Below are 21,335 nucleotides of genomic sequence, written 5' to 3'. Positions count from 1 at the left end.
TGCTGCGCACCAGGAGACTGGGCCCTCCAGATCATCCTGCTACTCTGTTCTAAGAGAGGATACAGAAAAAAGAATGCCGCCACGACCGAAGCCCGTTTAGAGATACAGGGAATAAATGACATGGTGGCGTAGACATATATATCTATACTAAATGAATATATTCCTCTCGATTTGGTTTGCCAGACAGGACCTAAACCACCCAGCAAAAAAATTTGGAAGTACTTCCAAAGGCACAACTTTAAAAGCACTTCCAGAAGATGCACTCCCAATGATGTTCTTTATTTTAACTACCCAGGAAGTTCTTTTAATTCAATTTTCTATAACATGGTTTTTTCATACTTTTGATGGGTAATTTTAACTTTTTTTGTTTCAAATAGGTTAAAAACAGAGTTCATAAAATGGTACAAATAATTTAAATTTTGTCGAAAAAAATGCTAAATCCAATCTGAAAAAATTGTGAATTTTTGAAAATATTTGAGGTCAAACGTTTCCGGCAAGTGTTAGAATCCATTAAAAATTATAAAAAACTATAAAAATTATTTATTTGACAAAATATCAAAGAATTTTTTTAATTTACATCCAAAACATTGAATTCGGATCACACCTAAAGAAGTGATGCAAATTCAGTACAACGGCTGTTGAAATGGAGGACTTCCGTCCTATGACAAGCCCATGTTAAATTCATCGCTTCTGCGTCAATTTTGCACCACTTCCGGATTCAAAAAGAACATTTTCATTACTTTTTTGGCGACGCTTTTTTTGCTGGGCAGTACTGTGGCAATATCTCAGTGGTAAGCAAACCAAACCATTCGCATAACGGCCTCACTCCGAATCTCCCGGACGTCAACATGATAAGCTCTGACCTCGGCACAGACACCATGGCATGTAGACATATCTATGAACTCTTACCACTTCCCGACCACAGTGAGAAATGGACTTGGCACCTGTGTTGCCAGGCGATTTTTGATTCTTCCCCCTAAATCTTAAAAAAAACCCTAAATTGGTCTAGGCTTTTTTCAAAAACCCCCAAAAAATTAAAGAATGTAAAAAGTACAAAAATGGGTCCCAAATTTCGTGAAAAAATCCTGTAGTGATACACTTTAAAAATTAAATTTAACACAAATATATATATACTGAGGGAAGAGTTTTCTTTTCTGAGAAGCTAAATTTTAGATAAACAAAGTTTTCGTTTGATGATAAAAAAAAATTCTTTTGAAATAAATAAAAAATAAAATTTGCTCTTTAAGAAAATTCTTTAGAACAAAAGACAATTTCGTTTGTTTAAAATTTAGTCCCTGAAGAAATTATTTTCCTTTGGATGTAATAATACAATATGTATATCAATTTAAAAAGCAGACTTACTCTGAAAATGCTGCTGCAGCTGCTAAGTTAAAATATGATTGTTTTTAATTGTGTCAAATATTAAAAATATCCTTTCAATAGAAGCGTTTAAAAAAGATAACGAAAATAATGCTATTGCATACTTTCTTGTATTTAAGATCTTCTTGTTGACTTCCCTCATATTTTTTCCCATAATTCATGCCAGAATTGTTCCGAATTTGCTTGAGAATTGCTCCACTTTATAAGGTCTAAGATATTTTTTTCTCCCAAAAAATCCCCTAAATTTGGGGGGAAACCCCTAACCTGGCAACACTGCTTGGCACAGACACCGTTATTTCAGAGAAAAAACTTTTATGAAATATTGTAAAGCTAACTGGGAGCTGATGTTGGCGAGTTTGCCACTGCCAACATCAGCAACGGCTGGAGTGAAACTCCTCAGAAGTGTCTTGATGAGTACAAAAGATGTCTACATGCGGGCCAGATCTCCGACATTCGTCCGAACATCTCTATGGAAGCATCAAGGCTGATTGATAAGGGGGATGAGAAGTCTATGGGAGATGATGATTTGGATGGTTACTGCGATAAAAACCCAGGAGAAACTGCGTTGACATCTACTTTTGGCTTCGCGCAGCCATGATATTGGTCTCCACATAAAAATTATACAGAGGTATACTGCGGAGACATCCTGTCGTAGTTCTAAGGACAACGTTCTAGCAGTTCTGTATGTTATACCAATGTATATTGCTTATTCGAAGTCCACACTGGTGCTGCAGAGTTTAACACCGACAGGCCAATTCCTTTATATGTCAGTCAAAAAACGCTTTTTTGTCCGCAACGCAATTTTAACGTTAAAATAAAAATTTGTTTCTTTTTATGGTTAAATAAATGTCTTTTATTTAAATATTCGAAATAAATTAAAGTACATGGATTTGCTTCTTCTTATTTGGTTAAAAATAAATCATGAAATAAAACAGGAAAACATAGCTTAAGTGCACAAATTTCAAAATGCCACAAGAAAACAAAAAAAAAGAATTGTAAACAAGGCGCAATTTCACTGGGATATCTATACGTACTTTCTTCCTGCATTAACAACTAAATTGCTTTGTACTTGAAACTGGTTGGATTAATAATCAGTACATGAATTCATAATTACAAACTATGGAATATATGTTCCAAATCGAGAGAAAGAGAGCGGAAAGATTAAATACAATCCAGTTCTTTAAGAGAGTTGACTTAAACCCACAGAGAGATAGATAGAGAAAGAGAGGCAAGCATAATTATAAATTAGGTAATGTTGATATCCATATCTGGATAAAATGACGATTTACTCCTCTGAGTGATAACCATTACGTTGCGAAAGAACCGACTCAGGATTTTTCAATTCCATAGCCAATTTATAGCCAAGCTCTGGACGACGATCACGACCTTCAGCCATGGATTTAACCTAAAATCAAGAAAGAGACTTTAATAACATCCACACTATAAAAATGATAAAACGCCTCTAGTTCCATACCTCACTGGAATGAACAACAACACCATGATTGCTTATCACCTTCTCCTTGGTATGCTCAATATCATGGAAATCCGTACCACGGCAACAGTCATCTATCAAAATAGTCCGATAGCCCACCGATAAAGCATCAACAGCAGTGGCTCCTGAAATTTGTGCAATAATTCCCACGTTTATGTTGGCATTCTTTTTCCTCGGATTAAGTTCTTTTCGCACTTACCCACACATACATCATAGGCTAAACCACATACATAGATATCGGTTGCTCCTTTCATCTTTAGCTGGGCATTCAATGTAGTATCCGAAAGTTTTTTATTATCCCAAAATACCGAATAGGAATCAACTTCAGGATTTGTTCCTTTGTACACCTTAATGCCATTCTCCACGACTTTTAGATCTTTGTGCAATTCTGCACCCCATGAATCTTGGACACAATGTCGTGGCCATAAACGTTGTTTCATCGGTGGTGGTCCGGCAAAGATAACCGTATCGAAAACTTGAGCCGAATCAGCATCAATCTGTAGTATGAAAATCGTAAAGATTTACCATCATAATCATATGCTTGGGTGTAAAGGCTTACCGGTGAAGTTTCATCCAATGGTCTCATTTTCACATTGTCAATGAAAGAGACATGATCACTGGGATGCCAATCTAGGGAATAGAATACAGCATCGAAATCCACAGTATCCAAGAGGTTATTGGTGGGTTCCAAGATCTAGAAATAACAATAACATAGCATTATCCACAAACATGTATCAAGAGAAAAATAAGTAACTTGTAGGTTAAACTCAGTACCTAAAGGGTCATACGGTCAAAATTTGGTCAATATAAACTTGACGTATTTCTTTCAATTTTGCATTTAAAAAACCTGAACACCCCTCATTTTGAAGGTGTGTGTGTAGTATGTTGCTCCTATTTTGATTTTGGAATTCACTCTTCAGTTGTCAAAATGCCGTCCAAGCAAGAAGAGCAGCGTATCAAAATTTTGCTCGCGCATCGCGAAAATCCGAGCTACTCGCACGCAAAGCTGGCAAAATCGCTAAAAGTTGCCAAATCAACCGTTACAAATGTAATTAAAGTGTTTGGGGAACGTTTGTCGACAGCCAGGAAGTCTGGATCGGGGGGAATCGAAAACGGGAAGCCGCTGAGACGACAAAGAGAGTTGCCGGTAGTTTCAAGCGAAACCCTAACCTCTCTCTCCGAGATGCCGCAAATTAGCTGGGTGTATCGTCTACAACCGTGCATCGAGCCAAAAACGGGCCGGACTATCGACTTACAAGAAGGTAGTGACTCCAAATCGCGATGATAAACAAAACACGACGGCCAAAGCGCGATCCCGGAGGCTGTACACGACGATGCTGACGAAGTTTGACTGCGTGGTAATGGACGACGAAACGTACGTCAAAGTCGACTACAAGCAGCTTCCGGGACAGGAGTTTTATACGGCAAAAGGAAGGGGAATGCTAGCAGATATTTTCAAGCACAATAAAACTGTCAAAGTTCGCAAAGAAATATCTGGTTTGGCAAGCCATCTGTACCTGTGGCTTGAAAAGCAGCATTTTCATAGCTTCCGGGACTGTCAACCAAGAAATTTACGTGAAAGAGTGTTTGAATAAACGTCTGCTGCCTTTCCTGAAGAAACACGGTTGTTCCGTACTGTTTTGGCCGGATTTGGCATCTTGCCATTACGGTAAAAAGGCCACGGAGTGGTACGCCGCCAACAACGTGCAGGTGGTTCCCAAGGACAAGAACCCTCCCAACACGCCAGAGCTCCGCCCATTTGAGAAATACTGGGCTATTGCCAAGCGGAACCTAAAGAAGACCAAAAAAACTGCTAAGGACGAGCAGCAGTTTAAGGCAAACTGGCTTTCTGCGGCGAAGAAGGTGGACAAGGTGGCTGTACAAAATCTGATGTCAGGTGTCAAGCGTGAGGCCCGGCAATTCGGATTTGGAAAAGCGAAAGCCTAACTGAATATTTTTCCTGAATTTTATACTAATTGAACTTGAAAAAGAAATTTAATTTGATTTTTTAAATAAACGATTTCACCGATTTACACGCGTTTTCCCTTGACCACCACGGAGCCACCGTGGTGCAATGGTTAGCATGCCCGCCTTGCATACAGAAGGTCGTGGGTTCGATTCCTGCTACGACCGAACACCAAAAAGTTTTTCGGCGGTGGATTATCCCACCTCAGTAATGCTGGTGACATTTCTGAGGGTTTCAAAGCTTCTCTAAGTGGTTTCACTGGAATGTGGAACGCCGTTCGGACTCGGCTATAAAAAGGAGGTCCCTTGTCATTGAGCTTAACATGGAATCGGGCAGCACTCAGTGATAAGAGAGAAGTTCACCACTGTGGTATCACAATGGACTGCATAGTCTAAGTGAGCCTGATACATCGGGCTGCCACATAACCTAACCTAACCTTGACCAAATTTTGACCGTATCACCCTTTAATGGTATTAACTGTCAACATTCCGAAAACGTTCCAATTAGAAGAATTAAGCGAATGAAAACTTAAATGCAAGTCTTCATATTATCATCTTGGGGACCTCCGAGTATTAAGATGTAACTAAGATGGTCGACCATGTTAGCGATAACATTGCGAAATTTACCACAAAAAGACGATATGTCAGTGGCACAACCACGATCTCTGGATGAGTGGAACTTTCAAATACTGGGGAAGAAATACAAGATCATCCCGCTTTCAAGTATACTGGAAAGGTCATACACTGTCCCCCAAGACAGTCTCATGCGATTAGAAACCAAATAAAGCGCGAGCCGCATCCGCGAAGGAAGAGGTCATCTTGAAACTAGCATATCAGACAAAAATGAGTTATCTCCTTCCGCCAGATCTATACCGAGCGTTATGGAAATTCACTCCAGCTCCAGCGATGAAACATGTATAGTTAGGTTTGTAGCGAATATACACTAGCGGCTTATCTCGATATTGAAGGCGCGTTTTGATAATACAAGAATCGAAAAGGTAACAAGAAATGCGACTACAACAAGGGGACTATCTCAAGAAGGTGTGATATCGCCTTCATTTTGGTTACTCATAGTAGAAGAGATTCTGCCTTTTTTCCACAACAAAGGGATACAAATAGTGGCGTATGCGGCTGATATTGTCATAATGGTGTCAGGCAAATTTCAGGACACGATCTTCGATATAATGAATGAGTCCTTACAAATTCTATCCGACTGGGCGAGGAAATGTGGTTTATTTGTTAACCCAAAGAATGCGGAGTTAGTGCTCTTCACTACGGGGAGAAAAACCACAGGGTATAAGGGCCCACACTTTCAAGGAACGAGATTAAGTTTCTCTGTATTTGGTAGTTATCTTAGACTCCAGACTAAACTGGTTTGAAAATACATCTGTTCGACTAAAGAAGACCTACGTGGCAGTGCATGCGTGCCAAAAGCTGGTTGGGGAATGAAACCCTCCATATGGATGCCACGTCTGGTGGACCATTCCTAACCATTGGAATCATAACCAAAAATTAAACAGAATGGCTCTTATTTACATGACTGGCGCAATGAGAACAATGATCACCGCAACTTTGAAGATATTGATGGGAGTTTACCCACTTGATCTGCATATCAAGAAAACAGTTGAGGTGATACTGCATACATTAGGGATGTTTTCTTTTAGCACTAGGTGCAACATTTGTATGGGCTATCCAGAATATCGTTGCACTGATGTTCTGTCCAGAACATTTCATCAGTACAAGTCGCGCCGATGTTGCCAGATTTTATTTTGATAAAATGACGCTTCTTCGATTCACAATAGCAATTTATTGTGACTAATTTATCGAAAAACATGAAATTCCAAGTGGTACAGTGACATAAATAATCGCAGCATTAAATAGTTATTACCAATTGGAGCATATCATATGTTACATTAAAAATGCAAGATTTCACTTATTTTCTGTGATTGTTTTTGAACAGCTGATGACAGTGTTGGATATTTTTGGAGATGTCCTGGATAAACGAGTACTCTGTTTTATTTTAGTCCTTCACGGCTTAGGGTATCCAGTGCTAACAGAAAACAGCCCTATTATGGAACTGGGGATTAGAGAGTCATATAAGATGGGAGGCGTAGGTTTTTTCCATCGCAAAAGCTGCTGTCGTAGAGAGTTTAGAGCTCTCACTAAACAGAATAATAATATTATGTACTGGATACCTGCACATTATAGAATAATCGGTAATGTGGGGACAGATGTGCTGGCTAAAGAAGGCGCACGTGGCACGAATAACATCATTACGGATGTTTTTCCGGCGCTATCTTGTTATGTTAAACCAAACTCTGGATTTCTAATGGCAACACATAGAGAGGATTTGAGATCCATTTTTTCAGGATGTTACTGATAAATGGAAACCCTAGGTTAAGTTAGGGTAAAGTGGCAGCCCGATTAAGTTTCAGACTCACTTAGACTATTCAGTCCATCGTGATATGACATTAACTTAGGCTGTCCATTGCATCTCTTTTAAAGAGAACATGTTCTCTTTTTGTGTTCATATCTTTTTGTTCACTCTCTTTTTTTAGTGCCGTATTTTTATGTCCAACAGTGCTCTTTATGTACTCTATTTCAAAAAAATCCTAGATTGATAGAATTTTATTTATTTAATAGGAATTCGCCACAATTGTTCGCCACTAATTAATTACTGGGTTAAATCTGTTGACAAATTAAAGGCCGGAACACAATTGCGACGTTTCGACGTACGGTGTAAAAATTAGAAATAGATGTAATTGAACGTACGACGTAAATACGCCAATACGTTGTCGTCGTCAATTTATTTTGTTTATTTTTTAAGAAAATGTGATTCTTTTTGTTTTTATTGTTTTATTTTATATTTATTTCGTTGTTTCTATCATTAGAAACTATTATTATTTTAATTTTAACATCAATAAAATTATTAATTATTTAATAAACAATTTTTTTATTGTAAACTCTTTTTTAGTTAAAATGTTCTCTTTTTTTAAAGCGAAAGTTCTCTTTTGAAAATTATTCATATGGAAACCCTACATTAACTGAAAGTACCTATTTCATATGGGCACTTCCAGTTTTAACCGCTGAACCTCCTCGATTATTTTCTTCTGTCGAACCAACCTGATTGTTCCAAAAACATTAGCAGACTGCTTAAGTTATTGTTTTCCAGGTCCGCCAGTAATCTAAAGCTATATGCCCCTAAAATTCGCTTACGCCTTACACAAAATGCAAGACACTCACAAAATAGGTGTTTAATTGATTCCTTTTCCTCCGCATCATGACAGCTCATACAATAGTCATTATACTTCGCACCAATAGTTTTTGCAAAATCGCCTATCAGGCAGCTACTCGTTATAGTAGATATCAGGAGTGGTATCTGATGTCTTGAAAATACTAGCATTTCTAGTGTGCGGTTTAAGTTTAAATAGGACCATATTTGCTTGGTGTCGTTACAACCCTTGCAATTCTCCCATCGAACATTTGCCATCATAACAGACTTCTCACGCAGTATAAGCTTGCAGGTAGCCAGGGTTGGTATGCCCCTGGCAGATTCTAGTTCCCCTGAAATAACAGGTTGGCTGATAAGTCCCCGGTCTAACAAAGAAAAACACATTTTTTTTGTCAAAATTCGTTTTTATTATTCAACATAGTTCTCTTCAAGAGCGATACAACGATTATAACGATCTTCCAATTTTTTGATACCATTTTGGTAGTACTCCTTCGGTTTTGCCTCAAATTAGACCTCAGTTTCAGCGATCACCTCTTCATTGCAGCCAAATTTTTTCCCTGCGAGCATCCTTTTGAGGTCTGAGAACGAGAAAAAGTCGCTGGAGGCCAGATCTGGAGAATACGGTGGGTGGGGAAGCAATTCGAAGCCCAATTCATGAATTTTTGCCATCTTTCTCAATGACTTGTGGCACGGTGCGTTGTCTTGGTGGAACAACACTTTAACGCCATATAATAGTCACGGTTGATGGTTTTTTTTCTTCTCAAGTTAATCGATAAAAATTATTCCATGCGCATCCCAAAAAAACAGAAGCCAATACTTTGCCAGCGAACTTTTGAGTCTTTCCACGCTTCGGAGACGGTTCACCGGTCGCTGTCCACTCAGACGACTGTCGAATAGACTCAGGAGTGTAGTGATGGAGCCATTTTTCATCCATTGTCACATATCGACGGAAAAACTCGGGTGTATTACGAGTCAACCAGTGCTGCCGCTACACGCAAAAAAATAATTCTTTCCTCCCAAACGAAATTTTAGACAAACAAAGTTCGTTTCTCATTTGCTTTTCGCTGTAAGGAAGTGTATTTGGAAGAAAAGTATATACTTTTTGTGATAAACGTTTATTCTTTTCCAGGATTTCATAAAGACAAACTCAAAAAAAAAACATTGTTTTCTTGCTAATTGCATTTTCCCTCACATCTTTCTCACATCCACGAGGTTTTTTAGTTCTTAACACCTTTTCCTGTAATACCAACAATGTAGAAGAAATTATACGATTTTAGAAATTTTTAAAATTTTTTTACCTTTCGACTGGACGGAGAATCGAACCGCGGACCATGCACTTTGTAAGCCAACACACTAACCACTGAGCTATGTACCTGTTATGGTCATCAAAAGATAAATATCCATATAAGTTATATTTATATAGCATAGCTTGCGGCGCCCACGAACCGAATAAACAAAGTTTATTTAACAGAAACAAACATTTAGTTTGGCACCGTGGAGCAGTGATTGCTACGTCCGACTTGCATGCCAAGGGTCGTGGGTTCGATCCCTGCTTCGACCAAAGTTTTTTTTGTGTTTTTTTTTTACATATATTCCAGATATGTTCGGAAGATTCCGAAAAAATCTTCATTATTACATTGTAGTATATTAAATTTTGAACTGTAAAATGTGTCTTATTAAAGACTAAAAGTCAGAAAAGAACAGTGTTTGATATAAACGAAATGGACTGCGTTGTTGTTTCAAAAATAACTTTTTTTTATTGAAAAAATAAAAATTTTGTAACAAAGGAATTTTTTGGTGATAAAAGTTTAAAATTTTCGAATCAATTCAAAAAACTCTAACAAAAGAAAAACGTTTTCGGTACACGTTTTCCAAACGTTTTTTTTCTTTGCGTGTACTACTTCAATCGAAGTATTTTGCTTCATTTTCACAAAATTTACTTCGTCACTCCTTCTTCCAAAAATCTGCTTCACTTTTTGTTCTGCTTCAAATTTTTAAATTTTTCCTCATATTACTTAATTGTTTTTCCTATTCCTTTAATTACGATGAGCATAGCGGTTTTACTCATTGAATTATTAACCGATGTGGACCAATTTTTGCATAGTTGCTAGAGACCATATACTTACACCATGTACCAAATTTCAGCCGGATCGGATGAAATTTGGTTCTCTTAGAAGCTCCGCATGCCACATATGGGGGCTATATATATAATTATGGACCGATGTGGACCAATTTTTGCATGGTTGGTAGAGATCATATGCTGAAACCATGTACCAAATTTCAGCTGGATCGGATGAAATTTGCTTCTCTTAGAGTCCCCGCAAGCCAAAAATCCATTTATATGGGGGCTATACGTAAAAGTGGACCGATATGGCCCATTTGCAATACGATCTGACCTACATCAATAACAACTACTTGTGTCAAGTTTCAAGTCGATAGCTTCTTTCGTTCGGAAGTTAACGTGATTTCAAAAAACGGACGGTCATGCTCAGATCGACTCAGAATTTCACCACGACCCAGAATATATATACTTTATGGGGTCTTAGAGCAATATTTCGATGTGTTACAAACGGAATGACAAAGTTAATATACCCCCATCCTATGGTGGAGGGTATAATAAAATGAATTCTATTGTTTTGTTTTCAAAAATTTATGCTACTTCAATTTTATTCAATCTACTCCACTTTTTTCCAAAATCTACTTCACTCAATTTTTCATTTGCGGCAGCACTGGAGTTAACAGCTGCAAACACCGCTCAGAATCATCAACACGTTGTTGTTTTTGGTCAAATGTGAGCTCGCGCGGCACCCATTTTGCACAGAGTTTCCGCATATCCAAATGTTGAGGAATGATATGACCAACACGTTTCTTTGATATCTTTAAGGCCTCTGCTATCTCGATCAACTTCATTTTACGGTCATTCAAAATCATTTTATGAATTTTTTCGATGTTTTCGTCAGTAACCACCTCTTTCGGGCGTCCACTGCGTTCACCGTCCTCCGTGCTCATTTCACCACGCTTGAATTTTGCATACCAATCAATTATTGTTGATTTCCCTGGGACAGAGTCCGGAAACTCATTAACAAGCCAAGTTTTTGCTTCCACCGTATTTTTTCCCTTCAGAAAATAGTATTTTATCAAAACACGAAATTCCTTTTTGTTCCATTTTTGTCACAATAACAAAAGTTGCTTCACAAAAGACGCTCTATCTCACAAACTAATTGACTTACAGACGTAAAATTTTGACACGAATCATTTGAAAAAAATAATATGCATTTAATACTATAAAAAAATAATATGCATTTAATACTAGCGACGCCATCTGTGTCAACTCATCCGCTTCGCAGTTCCCCGGTATGTTCCTATGGCCAGGCACTCATAATAGGTGAATATTGTGCTGCTCAGCCATCTCATTGAGAGATTTGCTGCAGTCGATGGCCGTTTTCGAGTTAAGGAACACAGAGTGCAAAGATTTTATTGCAGGTTGGCTGTCTGAGAATATATTAATGCCAACATTTTTTGGAGCATTACTTCTCGAGCATTACTTCTCGTCATCTCTCTTATTGTTAATATTTCAGCCTGAAAATACTACAGTGATTAGGTAATCTTTTCGCTATATGAAGTTCCAAGTCCTTGGAATATACTCCGAAAACCACTTGTTCATCCATTTTTTTGTAATTTGCATATTTCTCATGTTTACCAGTAGGATGTTGAAACCCTTTATCATACCCTACTTGACCCAAATGGCAGATAAAAGCTTAAAACGTATCCTTGATTTATGTTCTAAAAGAAACAATAAAAAAATTGGGAGAAGTCTAGAATAAAAATGTTACCACAGAATGAATGTAGGTGCCTTTTCCAAAAAAAAAGGTCAAATTTCGGTATTTTTTTTTTTGAAACTCCAAGTTGTGGAGTCTATAACTTTTATTCTAAAGTACATAAGTACACAAGGTTTTATACCCTGCGCCACACTGTGGAACAGGGTATTATAAGTTAGTGCAGAAGGAGACGAGATAGACACATGGTGTCTTTGGCAATAATGCTCAGGGTGGGTCCCTGAGTCGATATAACCATGTCCGTCTGTCCGTCCGTCTGTCTGTGAACACATTTTTGTGATCAAAGTCTAGGTCGCAATTTAAATCCAATCGCCTTCAAATTTGGTACATGTTCCTAATTTAGGTCAGAATAGAACCATATTGATTTTGGAAGAAATCGGTTCAGATTTAGATATAGCTCCCATATATATCTTTCGCCCGATATGCACTAATATGGACCCAGAAGCCAGAGTTTTATCCCGATTAGCTTGATATTTTGCACAAGGAGTACAATTGGTAGTATAGTCATGTGTGCCAAATTTGGTTGAAATCGGTTCAGATTTAGATATAGCTTCCATATATATTTTTCGCCCGATATGGACTTATATGGCCCCAGAAGCCACATTTTTGGCCAATTTGGTTGAAATTTTGCACTAGGAGTACAATTATTAATATAGTCATGTGTGCCAAATTTGATTGCAATCGGTTCAGATTTAGATATAGCTCCCATATATATGTTTTTCTGATTTCGACAAAAATGGTCAAAATACCAACATTTTCCTTGTTAAATCGCCACTGCTTAGTCGAAAAGTTGTAAAAATGACTCTAATTTTCCTAAACTTCTAATACATATATATATCGAGCGATAAATCATCAAATGTATGTATTTGGGACAAACCTTTATATATAGCACCCAACACATTGAACGGATGTGATATGGTATCGAAAATTTAGATCTACAAAGTGGTGCAGGGTATAATATAGTCGGCCCCGCCCGACTTTAGACTTTCCTTACTTGTTCTTCTTAAATTTGTAGGGAATACAGTTAAGAAAAGAAAACAGAGGAAAATACCTTAGCTTTCACTCAAAGAACAAATTATTTTGATATCTTTATCCGTTCAAGAGTTGCAGAATTATTTCCAAAAAACGATTTGGAACCACTGTGCGGTGGAGTATCCTCTCTCAAAATTGCTGGTGAAATTTCTGAAAGTTTCAAATCTCCTCTAACACAACTGGGCGTTTTATATTACGCTCATCCCGGTGTAGTGAATATAAACAAATACAAAGTCTTCTAAAATTCTTTATATTCCCAATACATTGCCCCTCGTATGTAGGCTTTTTCATATTCAAGACCTCAACATTATATTTTCTGCATTTAGAGATTTGTGGTTTATCAACTCAAACTCATGTATTAGTAAGTTTTTGTAAATTGCATGAACATCTTCTTCTTTTTTCTTTTTTAGTTCCTTCCAACTCTCTAATGTGTACTCCACAATTTAAGGATAACAATTTGTCATGAACTGCGCGACCGTATTCCATACAAAATCACTTCGTTAGCAGATGATATCGTCACGAAATGACATCATTATTCAGGGAACGTATATACCTTGCAAGCAAATGGAGTTTCCTATTCGCATTTCGCTAACAAATCACATCCTTAAGTCACCTGTACGAAAGACGTTGGCGGCAAGTGCATTTTTGTGTATGTGTAGCATACACTGACAGTTTAGCGGGACACAAGGAAGCTTTGACGAATAAAAAATCCCTTTGGCGAAGACATTGTCGGAAATGTGAAATATGAACTTTGACAAATTTTAATAATATCCAGGGGTATATAATTTGGAGCACTGATTTGTTTCATACTGCCGCCTGCCATATGGCCAGGATGGAGACAACGACAACGATGACTCTCCATGGCTGTTGTTGACAATGGGGAGATGAGGAAGATGATGATGCCGTTGTGGATGATGATATTACTGTGTGCGAGTGGATGGATATTCACACAACACCAACACGTTTTCAAATACAAACGGAAGTGCTGTAAGTAAAGCATATCCGTTTCCGTATCATAAAATTTCACAACAAACAAGAATATATAAAAGTTTCAAACCATTCTCTCTACCTCTCTCTTTCTATGACACATACACATGGGTAAATGTCTGCGATAGACATGCAACGAACACGAATCATTAGGCCAAAAAAAATCTCTGAAGAGTTTGTTCGCATTATGAGCATGGAACTGGCAACAGGCAATGCTTTATGAATTTCAAGACGACTTTCCATCTCTTCCGTTTCCTTCTTAGTGGTACTTGTGACTTAGAAGAAAAACAACTTAGATACCGTTTTGATATCGTATGTCAAATTCACAGATGCCCCCGCTTTTTGCCCCCTAATGATGGGGATGAAAAATAACTGCTATTACCCATTTTACAAATAATAATACAGTGATGTGTAATATGATGATAAGTGGATATGTATGACCATTGGAAGAAAATCATGATAAGGAAATTGATTCAAAGTGATTTCTTCAACAAAAAGTGTATGTTAAAGAAGAGAGCATAATCTCGGACTACAACATGCCAAAAAGTTACATTAAAAGAGGAAGGTATTTTAAAGTGGCACAGCGGGACAAAAAGGGGGCACACAAATTTCAAATGTGGGTATTTTGTAGTAATACAAAAAATTAAAAATAAAAAAATATTTAACTCTTGTCACAAAATTAGCATATAGCTAAAACATGCCAGTAGTCCATTGAGGTGTGGTAACAATGGGTTAGTCCAGTTACTTTAGGTTGAGAAGAGAATTAACCTCTCCCCAACGTTAACACCTAAACCACTTTTTGTGCACTCTAGTTCCTCCACCTTCTGGAACTCTTCGCTTTTTTTAGGAACTTAATATCCTCAAAGAATTCGCCCCGTAAAAAAATTATATGTGCAACGTGTAAATTTATGTTCTAGTCCTATAAGGAACTTTAATTGAAAAGATTTTTTTCTTATTTTATTTACACTTTTGTACGTTACTAAAATACATAAACTAAAACTTTACTTAAAGTTTACTTTGACAGAAAATACACCCTCAAAAAAAATCGCTTCTTTAACATATGTTCCAAACATATTTTGCAGGAAGCACATATATTATTGCATACTGCCGAAACATTAATATGTTTGTTTTATGTGAACATATTATATGTTTGGAAGCATTTTGAGCCAAAAATATTATATGCTTGGAAGAATTTTTCCCAAACACGATTGTGCTCATTCCCTAACATACTCGTAATTTTCACTTCCACGAAATTTTTTAGTTATTGGCACCTTTCTCTGTAATACAAATAATGTTGAAGAAATTATTCACTTTTATAAATTTTTTAAATTTTACCTTTCGCCTGCACGGAGAATCGAACCGAGGACCATACAGTTTGTAAGCCAACACACTATCCACTGGGCTACGTAGCTGTTATAGTCACCAGTAGATAATTATCGTTTTAAGTTACATTTATATAGCATAGTTTGCAGCGCCCACGAGCCCATGCAAACATAACATTATTTAACAGAAACATACATTTGTTTGGCACGTGGAGCAGTGGTTAGCATGTCTGCCTTGCATGCAAAGGGTCGTGGGTTCAATCCCTGCTCCGACCGAACATTTTTTTTTTGTTTTTTTTTAATTTACACATTTATATTTATACTATATTAATTTTTTTAAATGAAACATCGAAATGTGCGTTATTAAAGATTTATAGTCAGTAACAGTGCTTGATATAAACGAAATTAAATGATTTTTGGATAAAATATTATTTTTTATTGCAAAAATAACAATCTTGTAATAAAAAACTGTTTTTGTACAAAACTTTAAAATTTGGAAGGAATTCAAAAACTAACAAAAGAAGAACGTGGAGTCGAGTATAAACATACATACATAATTTTATAATATAAACATAAATTTATTTAGGAGTGAACAGTTTTTTACTAACATTTAACACCATCGCTCTAAAATTCCTTTTATTTTTCTTTAATAATTCATTTTAAAGAAAATAAACTTTTTAAATTGTTTTAGCTGTAAAACTCGAACTTAATGCCCGCTTTTATATTTGATGGTGTCCGTCAACTCCTCGTGGACTACTTTTTAATAAAGAGAAACTAAACTTTGTTTTTTTACATTTTACTGTGTAATTTTTCACTATTTCCTCCTTATTTCATTTTACTGTCCCAACTCTAAAAATAGTATAGCGCCCTTTCGTTATTTTTATGAAGACCCCTGATTTCTTTTAACGAACCAAGAAAAAAGTAATGCCAAAATGATAAACAAAACACATGTCCACACATAAAATGCTGCTCTCAAGGCGAAAATATAAGCTGTTTGTTTTTCAAATGTCTATTCTCTTGGTTCAGAATATATATTCTCTTTATTCAAATTAAATAATATTTAGACTTAAACATATCAAATTTTTGGCCTTATCATAAAACAGTTTTCCGAAACAACATACAAGCGGTTTCACAGAAATTGTTCTCTTTTGACTCTTTTGCTGTGTTATATTGATATCGTTCGTCAACTCTCCCGGTTTCCATCTCTATTTCTCTCTATACTCTCTCTGTCGCTTTGAATAAAATATCACAACATATGTATGTTTAGTTGAAATTTGTAAATTTATATATGTTTGTATTCACACATATGATTTTTATGAAACATTCATGCCCCAAACATAATATATTCTAACATATTAACATAGATGTCCCAAACATTTAGTGTTAGTTTAGGAAAATTACATGTTCGCACTTAAATATATTGTGGTTTAAAATCGTGCCCGAAACACATTTTGTTTATATCGGAACATATGAAAAACATATTTTTCTAACAGTGTACATACTTAAATTTTTAGTCATAGAAAATATTTATATGTGCAAAATAATATTTTAGTTATATGCCAAAATAAAATTAAGATAGTTTGATTAACTAATACGATATAGTATTGCTCTTGTTTATTAGAACTTGCTTTAATCGGTGAGGCATAGAACATACCAAGTTTTTCCGGGTTGCCAATCGATTTTTTCCCATTTTGCCCTAATTGGAGACTTCAGTTCTTTGGGTGTTGTATATTGCTTGGACTTCGTAAATACCCTAGCGAATAATATGCCACAGAGATCTTCCATAGGATTTAGATCGGTAAAGGTATATAACGAGACTTAAAAAAGTTTTTTTTTTTGTAAGGCGTGCAACATGGATGGGAGCATTATCTTGTTTGAAAGTCCAAACTTCACTATATAACTCATCTGCAAAATCTATTAAATTGTTCTCCCATAAATCGAAATATATCCCTGCGTTCATTTTAGTGGGGACAAAACATATTTTAGATTTTCCTCGTTCTCCAAAAGCTGTCCATACCATGAGAGATCCACCCCCGTGGGTGCGTTTTTAACAGGTTGGCTGATAAGTCCCCGGTCCGACACATAGATGGCGTCGCTAGTATTAAATGCATATTATAGCATATATATAGTACCAACCTTCAAATGATTCGTGTCAAAATTTGACGTCTGTAAGTCAATTAGTTTGTGAGATAGAGCGTCTTTTGTGAAGCAACTTTTGTTATTGGGGAAAAAATTGGAAAAAAAGGAATTTCGTGTTTTGATAAAATACTGTTTTCTGAAGGGGAAAATACGGTGGAAGCAAAAACTTGGCTTGATAATGAGTTTCCGGACTCTGTCCCAGGGAAATCAAAAATAATGGATTGGTATGCAAAATTCAAGCGTGGTGAAATGAGCACGGAGGACGGTGAATGCAGTGGACGCCCGAAAGAGGTGGTTACCGACGAAAACATCAAAAAATCCACAAAATGATTTTGAATGACCGTAAAATGAAGTTGATCGAGATAGCAGAGGCCTTAAAGATATCAAAGGAACGTTTTGGTCATATCATTCATCAATATTTAGATATGCGGAAGCTCTGTGCAAAATGGGTTCCGCGTGAGCTCACATTTGACCAAAAACAACAACGTGTTGATGATTCTGAGCGGTGTTTGCAGCTGTTAACTCGTAATACACCCGAGGTTTTCCGTCGATATGTGAAAATGTTTGAACATGGCTCTATCACTACACTCCTGAGTCCAATCGACAGTCGGCTGAGTGGACAGCGACCGGTGAACCGTCTCCGAAGCGTGGAAAGACTCAAAAATCCGCTGGCAAAATAATGGCCTCTGTTTTTTGGGATGCGCATGGAATAATTTTTATCGATTATCTTGAGAAGGGAAAAACCATCAACAGTGACTATTATATGGCGTTATTGGAGCGTTTGAAGGTCGAAATCGCGGCAAAACGGCCCCATATGAAGAAGAAAAAAGTGTTGTTCCACCAAGACAACGCACCGTGCCACAAGTCATTGAGAACTATGGCAAAAATTCATGAATTGGGCTTCGAATTGCTTCCCCACCCACCGTATTCTCCAGATCTGGCCCCCAGCGACTATTTCTTGTTCTCAGACCTCAAAAGGATGCTCGCAGGGAAAAAATTTGGCTGACATGAAGAGGTGATCGCCGAAACTGAGGCCCATTTTGAGGCAAAACCGAAGGAGTACTACCAAAATGATTGAATCGCTCTTGAAGGAAACTATGTTGAATAATAAAAACGAATTTTGACAAAATTTTTTTTCTTTGTTAGATCGGGGACTTATCAGCCAACCTGTTAAATTGTTCTCCCATAAATCGAAATATGTCTCTGTGTTCATTTTAGTGGGGACAAAACATATTTTAGATTTTCCTCGTGCTCCAAAAACATTGATGCTTATTTATTGAATATATGGGATATTTCCGTTATCAGCAGATCCAATGGAGGAATCCAAACGAGGACCGGTGATGCGAATGTCGAGATTTTACCAAAAGCGTAGAGTGCACACATGTGCTCTTTATTTTCTAGCTCTATTTTCCACCGCGTTACTCAAACCAAGAGCTGCGTAAAGAACTTGCGCATATTATCTGTCCAGCACCTGCATATTTGACACTATTTTATCTGGCTTCATCATAATCGATCGAGCTTTTCCAGTTAAGATCATACACTACTTCCTGACAGTCATTTTTTATTTAAGTATACTCCCAGATATTTGAAGACCTTTTGACTATGACATCTCTTAGCTTAGGGCATTAGAATAATCGTTTTTTGATTACTATTATCGTCTCTATTGTTCCTTTCTGCTTCAAGTTTTAAATCGTTTTGTGTAAGCCACCGTGGTGTAATGGTTAGCATGCCCGCCTTGCATACACAAGGTCGTGGGTTCGATTCCTTCTTCCACCGAACACCAAAAATTTTTCAGCGGTGGATTATCCCACCTCAGTAATGCTGGTGACATTTTTGAGGTTTTCAAAGCTTCTCTAAGTGGTTTCACTGCAATGTGGAACGCCGTTCGGACTCGGCTATAAAAAGGAGGTCGCTTGTCATTGAGCTTAATATGGAATCGGGCAGCACTCAGTGATAAGAGATGAGTTCACCAATGTGGTATCACAATGGACTGCATAGTCTAAGTTAGCCTGATACATCGGGCTGCCACCTAACCTAACCTAAGCCATCTATTTAGTCTTTCCGGGAAATCGTTTGCTATCATTTCGATCAGTTTTGCAGAGTTCTTATCAATCGTTAGAGCGACGTCGTTCAGCATAACTCACAGGCTTACAAGCCTCCTAAAGTGGCAAGTTTAATGGTACATCGTGTATTAAATTCCACAAAACAGGCCCCAGAATGAACCCATACAGTTCTCCTGTTGATACTGTATAGCGAAGTATAAAGGGTGATACGGTCAAAACTTTCTTTTTCAAGTTCAATTAGTATAAAATTAAGGAAAAATATTCAGTTAGGCTTTCGCTTTTCCAAATCCGAATTGCCGGGCCTCACGCTTGACATCTGCCATCAGATTTTGTACAGCCACCTTGTCCACCTTCTTCGCCGCAGAAAGCCAGTTTGCCTTGAACTGCTGCTCGTCCTTAGCAGTTTTTTTGGTCTTCTTTAGGTTCCGCTTGACAATAGCCCAGTATTTCTCAATTGGGCGGAGCTCTGGCGTGTTGGGAGGGTTCTTGTCCTTGGGAACCACCTGCACGTTGTTGGCGGCGTACCACTCCATGGCCTTTTTACCGTAATGGCAAGATGCCAAATCCGGCCAAAACAGTACGGAACAACCGTGTTTCTTCAGGAAAGGCAGCAGACGTTTTTTGAAACACTCTTTCACGTAAATTTCTTGGTTGACAGTCCCGGAAGCTATGAAAATGCTGCTTTTCAAGCCACAGGTACAGATGGCTTGCCAAACCAGATATTTCTTTGCGAACTTTGACAGTTGTATGTGCTTGAAAATATCTGCTACCTTTCCCCTTCCTTTTGCCGTATAAAACTCCTGTCCCGGAAGCTGCTTGTAGTCGGCTTTGACGTAGGTTTCGTCGTCCATTACCACGCAGTCAAACTTCGTCAGCATCGTCGTGTACAGCCTCCGGGATCGCGCTTTGGCCGTCGTATTTTGTTTATCATCGCGATTTGGAGTCACTACCTTCTTGTAAGTCGATAGTCCGGCTCGTTTTTTGCCTCGATGCACGGTTGTAGACGATACACCCAGCTTATTTGAGGCATCTCGGAGAGAGAGGTTAGGGTTTCGCTTGAAACTACCGGCAACTCTCTTTGTCGTCTCAGCGGCTTCCGGTTTTCGATTTCCCCCCGATCCAGACTTCCTGGCTGTCGACAAACGTTCCCCAAACACTTTAATTACATTTGTAACGGTTGATTTGGCAACTTTTAGCGATTTTGCCAGCTTTGCGTGCGAGTTGCTCGGATTTTCGCGATGCGCGAGCAAAATTTTGATACGCTGCTCGTCTTGCTTGGACGGCATTTTGACAACTGAAGAGTGAATTCCAAAATCGAAATAGGAGCAACATTCTACACACACACACCTTCAAAATGAGGGGTGTTCAGGTTTTTTAAATGCAAAATTGAAAGAAATACGACAAGTTTATATTGACCAAATTTTGACCGTATTACCCTTTACTATCATCAGTTTCGTACCACAGTACTCTATCCCCTAAGTATCTCTCTAATATTCTAATTATATAGGCAGAAACGTAGAAGTCGCATGGTCTTGCGGATCACACTCCTATCGGAAATGTTCTATATAAGACTTTGCTATCACTTCGTTGATAACATTTACCATCAGTTTTCTTTTTACAAATCCGAACTGCTATCGGAATAAACCTCCAATATTGTTGAACTCCGCTTGCAGGCCGTTTAAAATTAATTTCTCAAGCAGTAGCCGGTAGAAAGTCGAAGTTTCCAAAGGCTTGTCTCCTTTTCGAAGGAGAATTAGGAATTGATGATACACATCCCAGCAAAAAAAATTGGAAGTTCTTCCAAAGGCACAACTTTAAAAGCACTTCCAGAAGATGCACTCCCAATGATGTTCTTTATTTTAACTACCCAGGAAGTTCTTTTAATTC

The 21,335-nt window shown here is 37.6% G+C and overlaps 1 protein-coding gene across 4 annotated transcripts in view; it reads right to left on the bottom strand.

Annotated features, from left to right (window-relative positions):
• Positions 1-2,201: 2,201 nt before the first annotated feature.
• The window catches only part of Naam (Nicotinamide amidase), a 143,936-nt gene continuing 124,802 nt past the window's right edge, over positions 2,202-21,335 (bottom strand). For all 4 annotated transcript variants that reach the window (XM_075290769.1, XM_075290767.1, XM_075290768.1 and 1 more), the window contains exons 5-8: positions 3,432-3,566; positions 3,072-3,369; positions 2,855-2,997; positions 2,202-2,785 (exon numbers count right to left, since the gene is read on the bottom strand). In XM_075290769.1, the coding sequence (XP_075146884.1) occupies positions 2,666-2,785; positions 2,855-2,997; positions 3,072-3,369; positions 3,432-3,566 (696 nt within the window). In that variant the 3' untranslated portion in view covers positions 2,202-2,665. The remainder of the gene's footprint in view (positions 2,786-2,854; positions 2,998-3,071; positions 3,370-3,431; positions 3,567-21,335) is intronic.

Source organism: Haematobia irritans, chromosome 1 (assembly GCF_050003625.1).
Source record: "Haematobia irritans isolate KBUSLIRL chromosome 1, ASM5000362v1, whole genome shotgun sequence".
Lineage (NCBI taxonomy): Eukaryota > Metazoa > Arthropoda > Insecta > Diptera > Muscidae > Haematobia > Haematobia irritans.
Note: the sequence above shows the minus strand (reverse complement) of the source record. Positions and strands in the feature narration are given on the sequence as shown.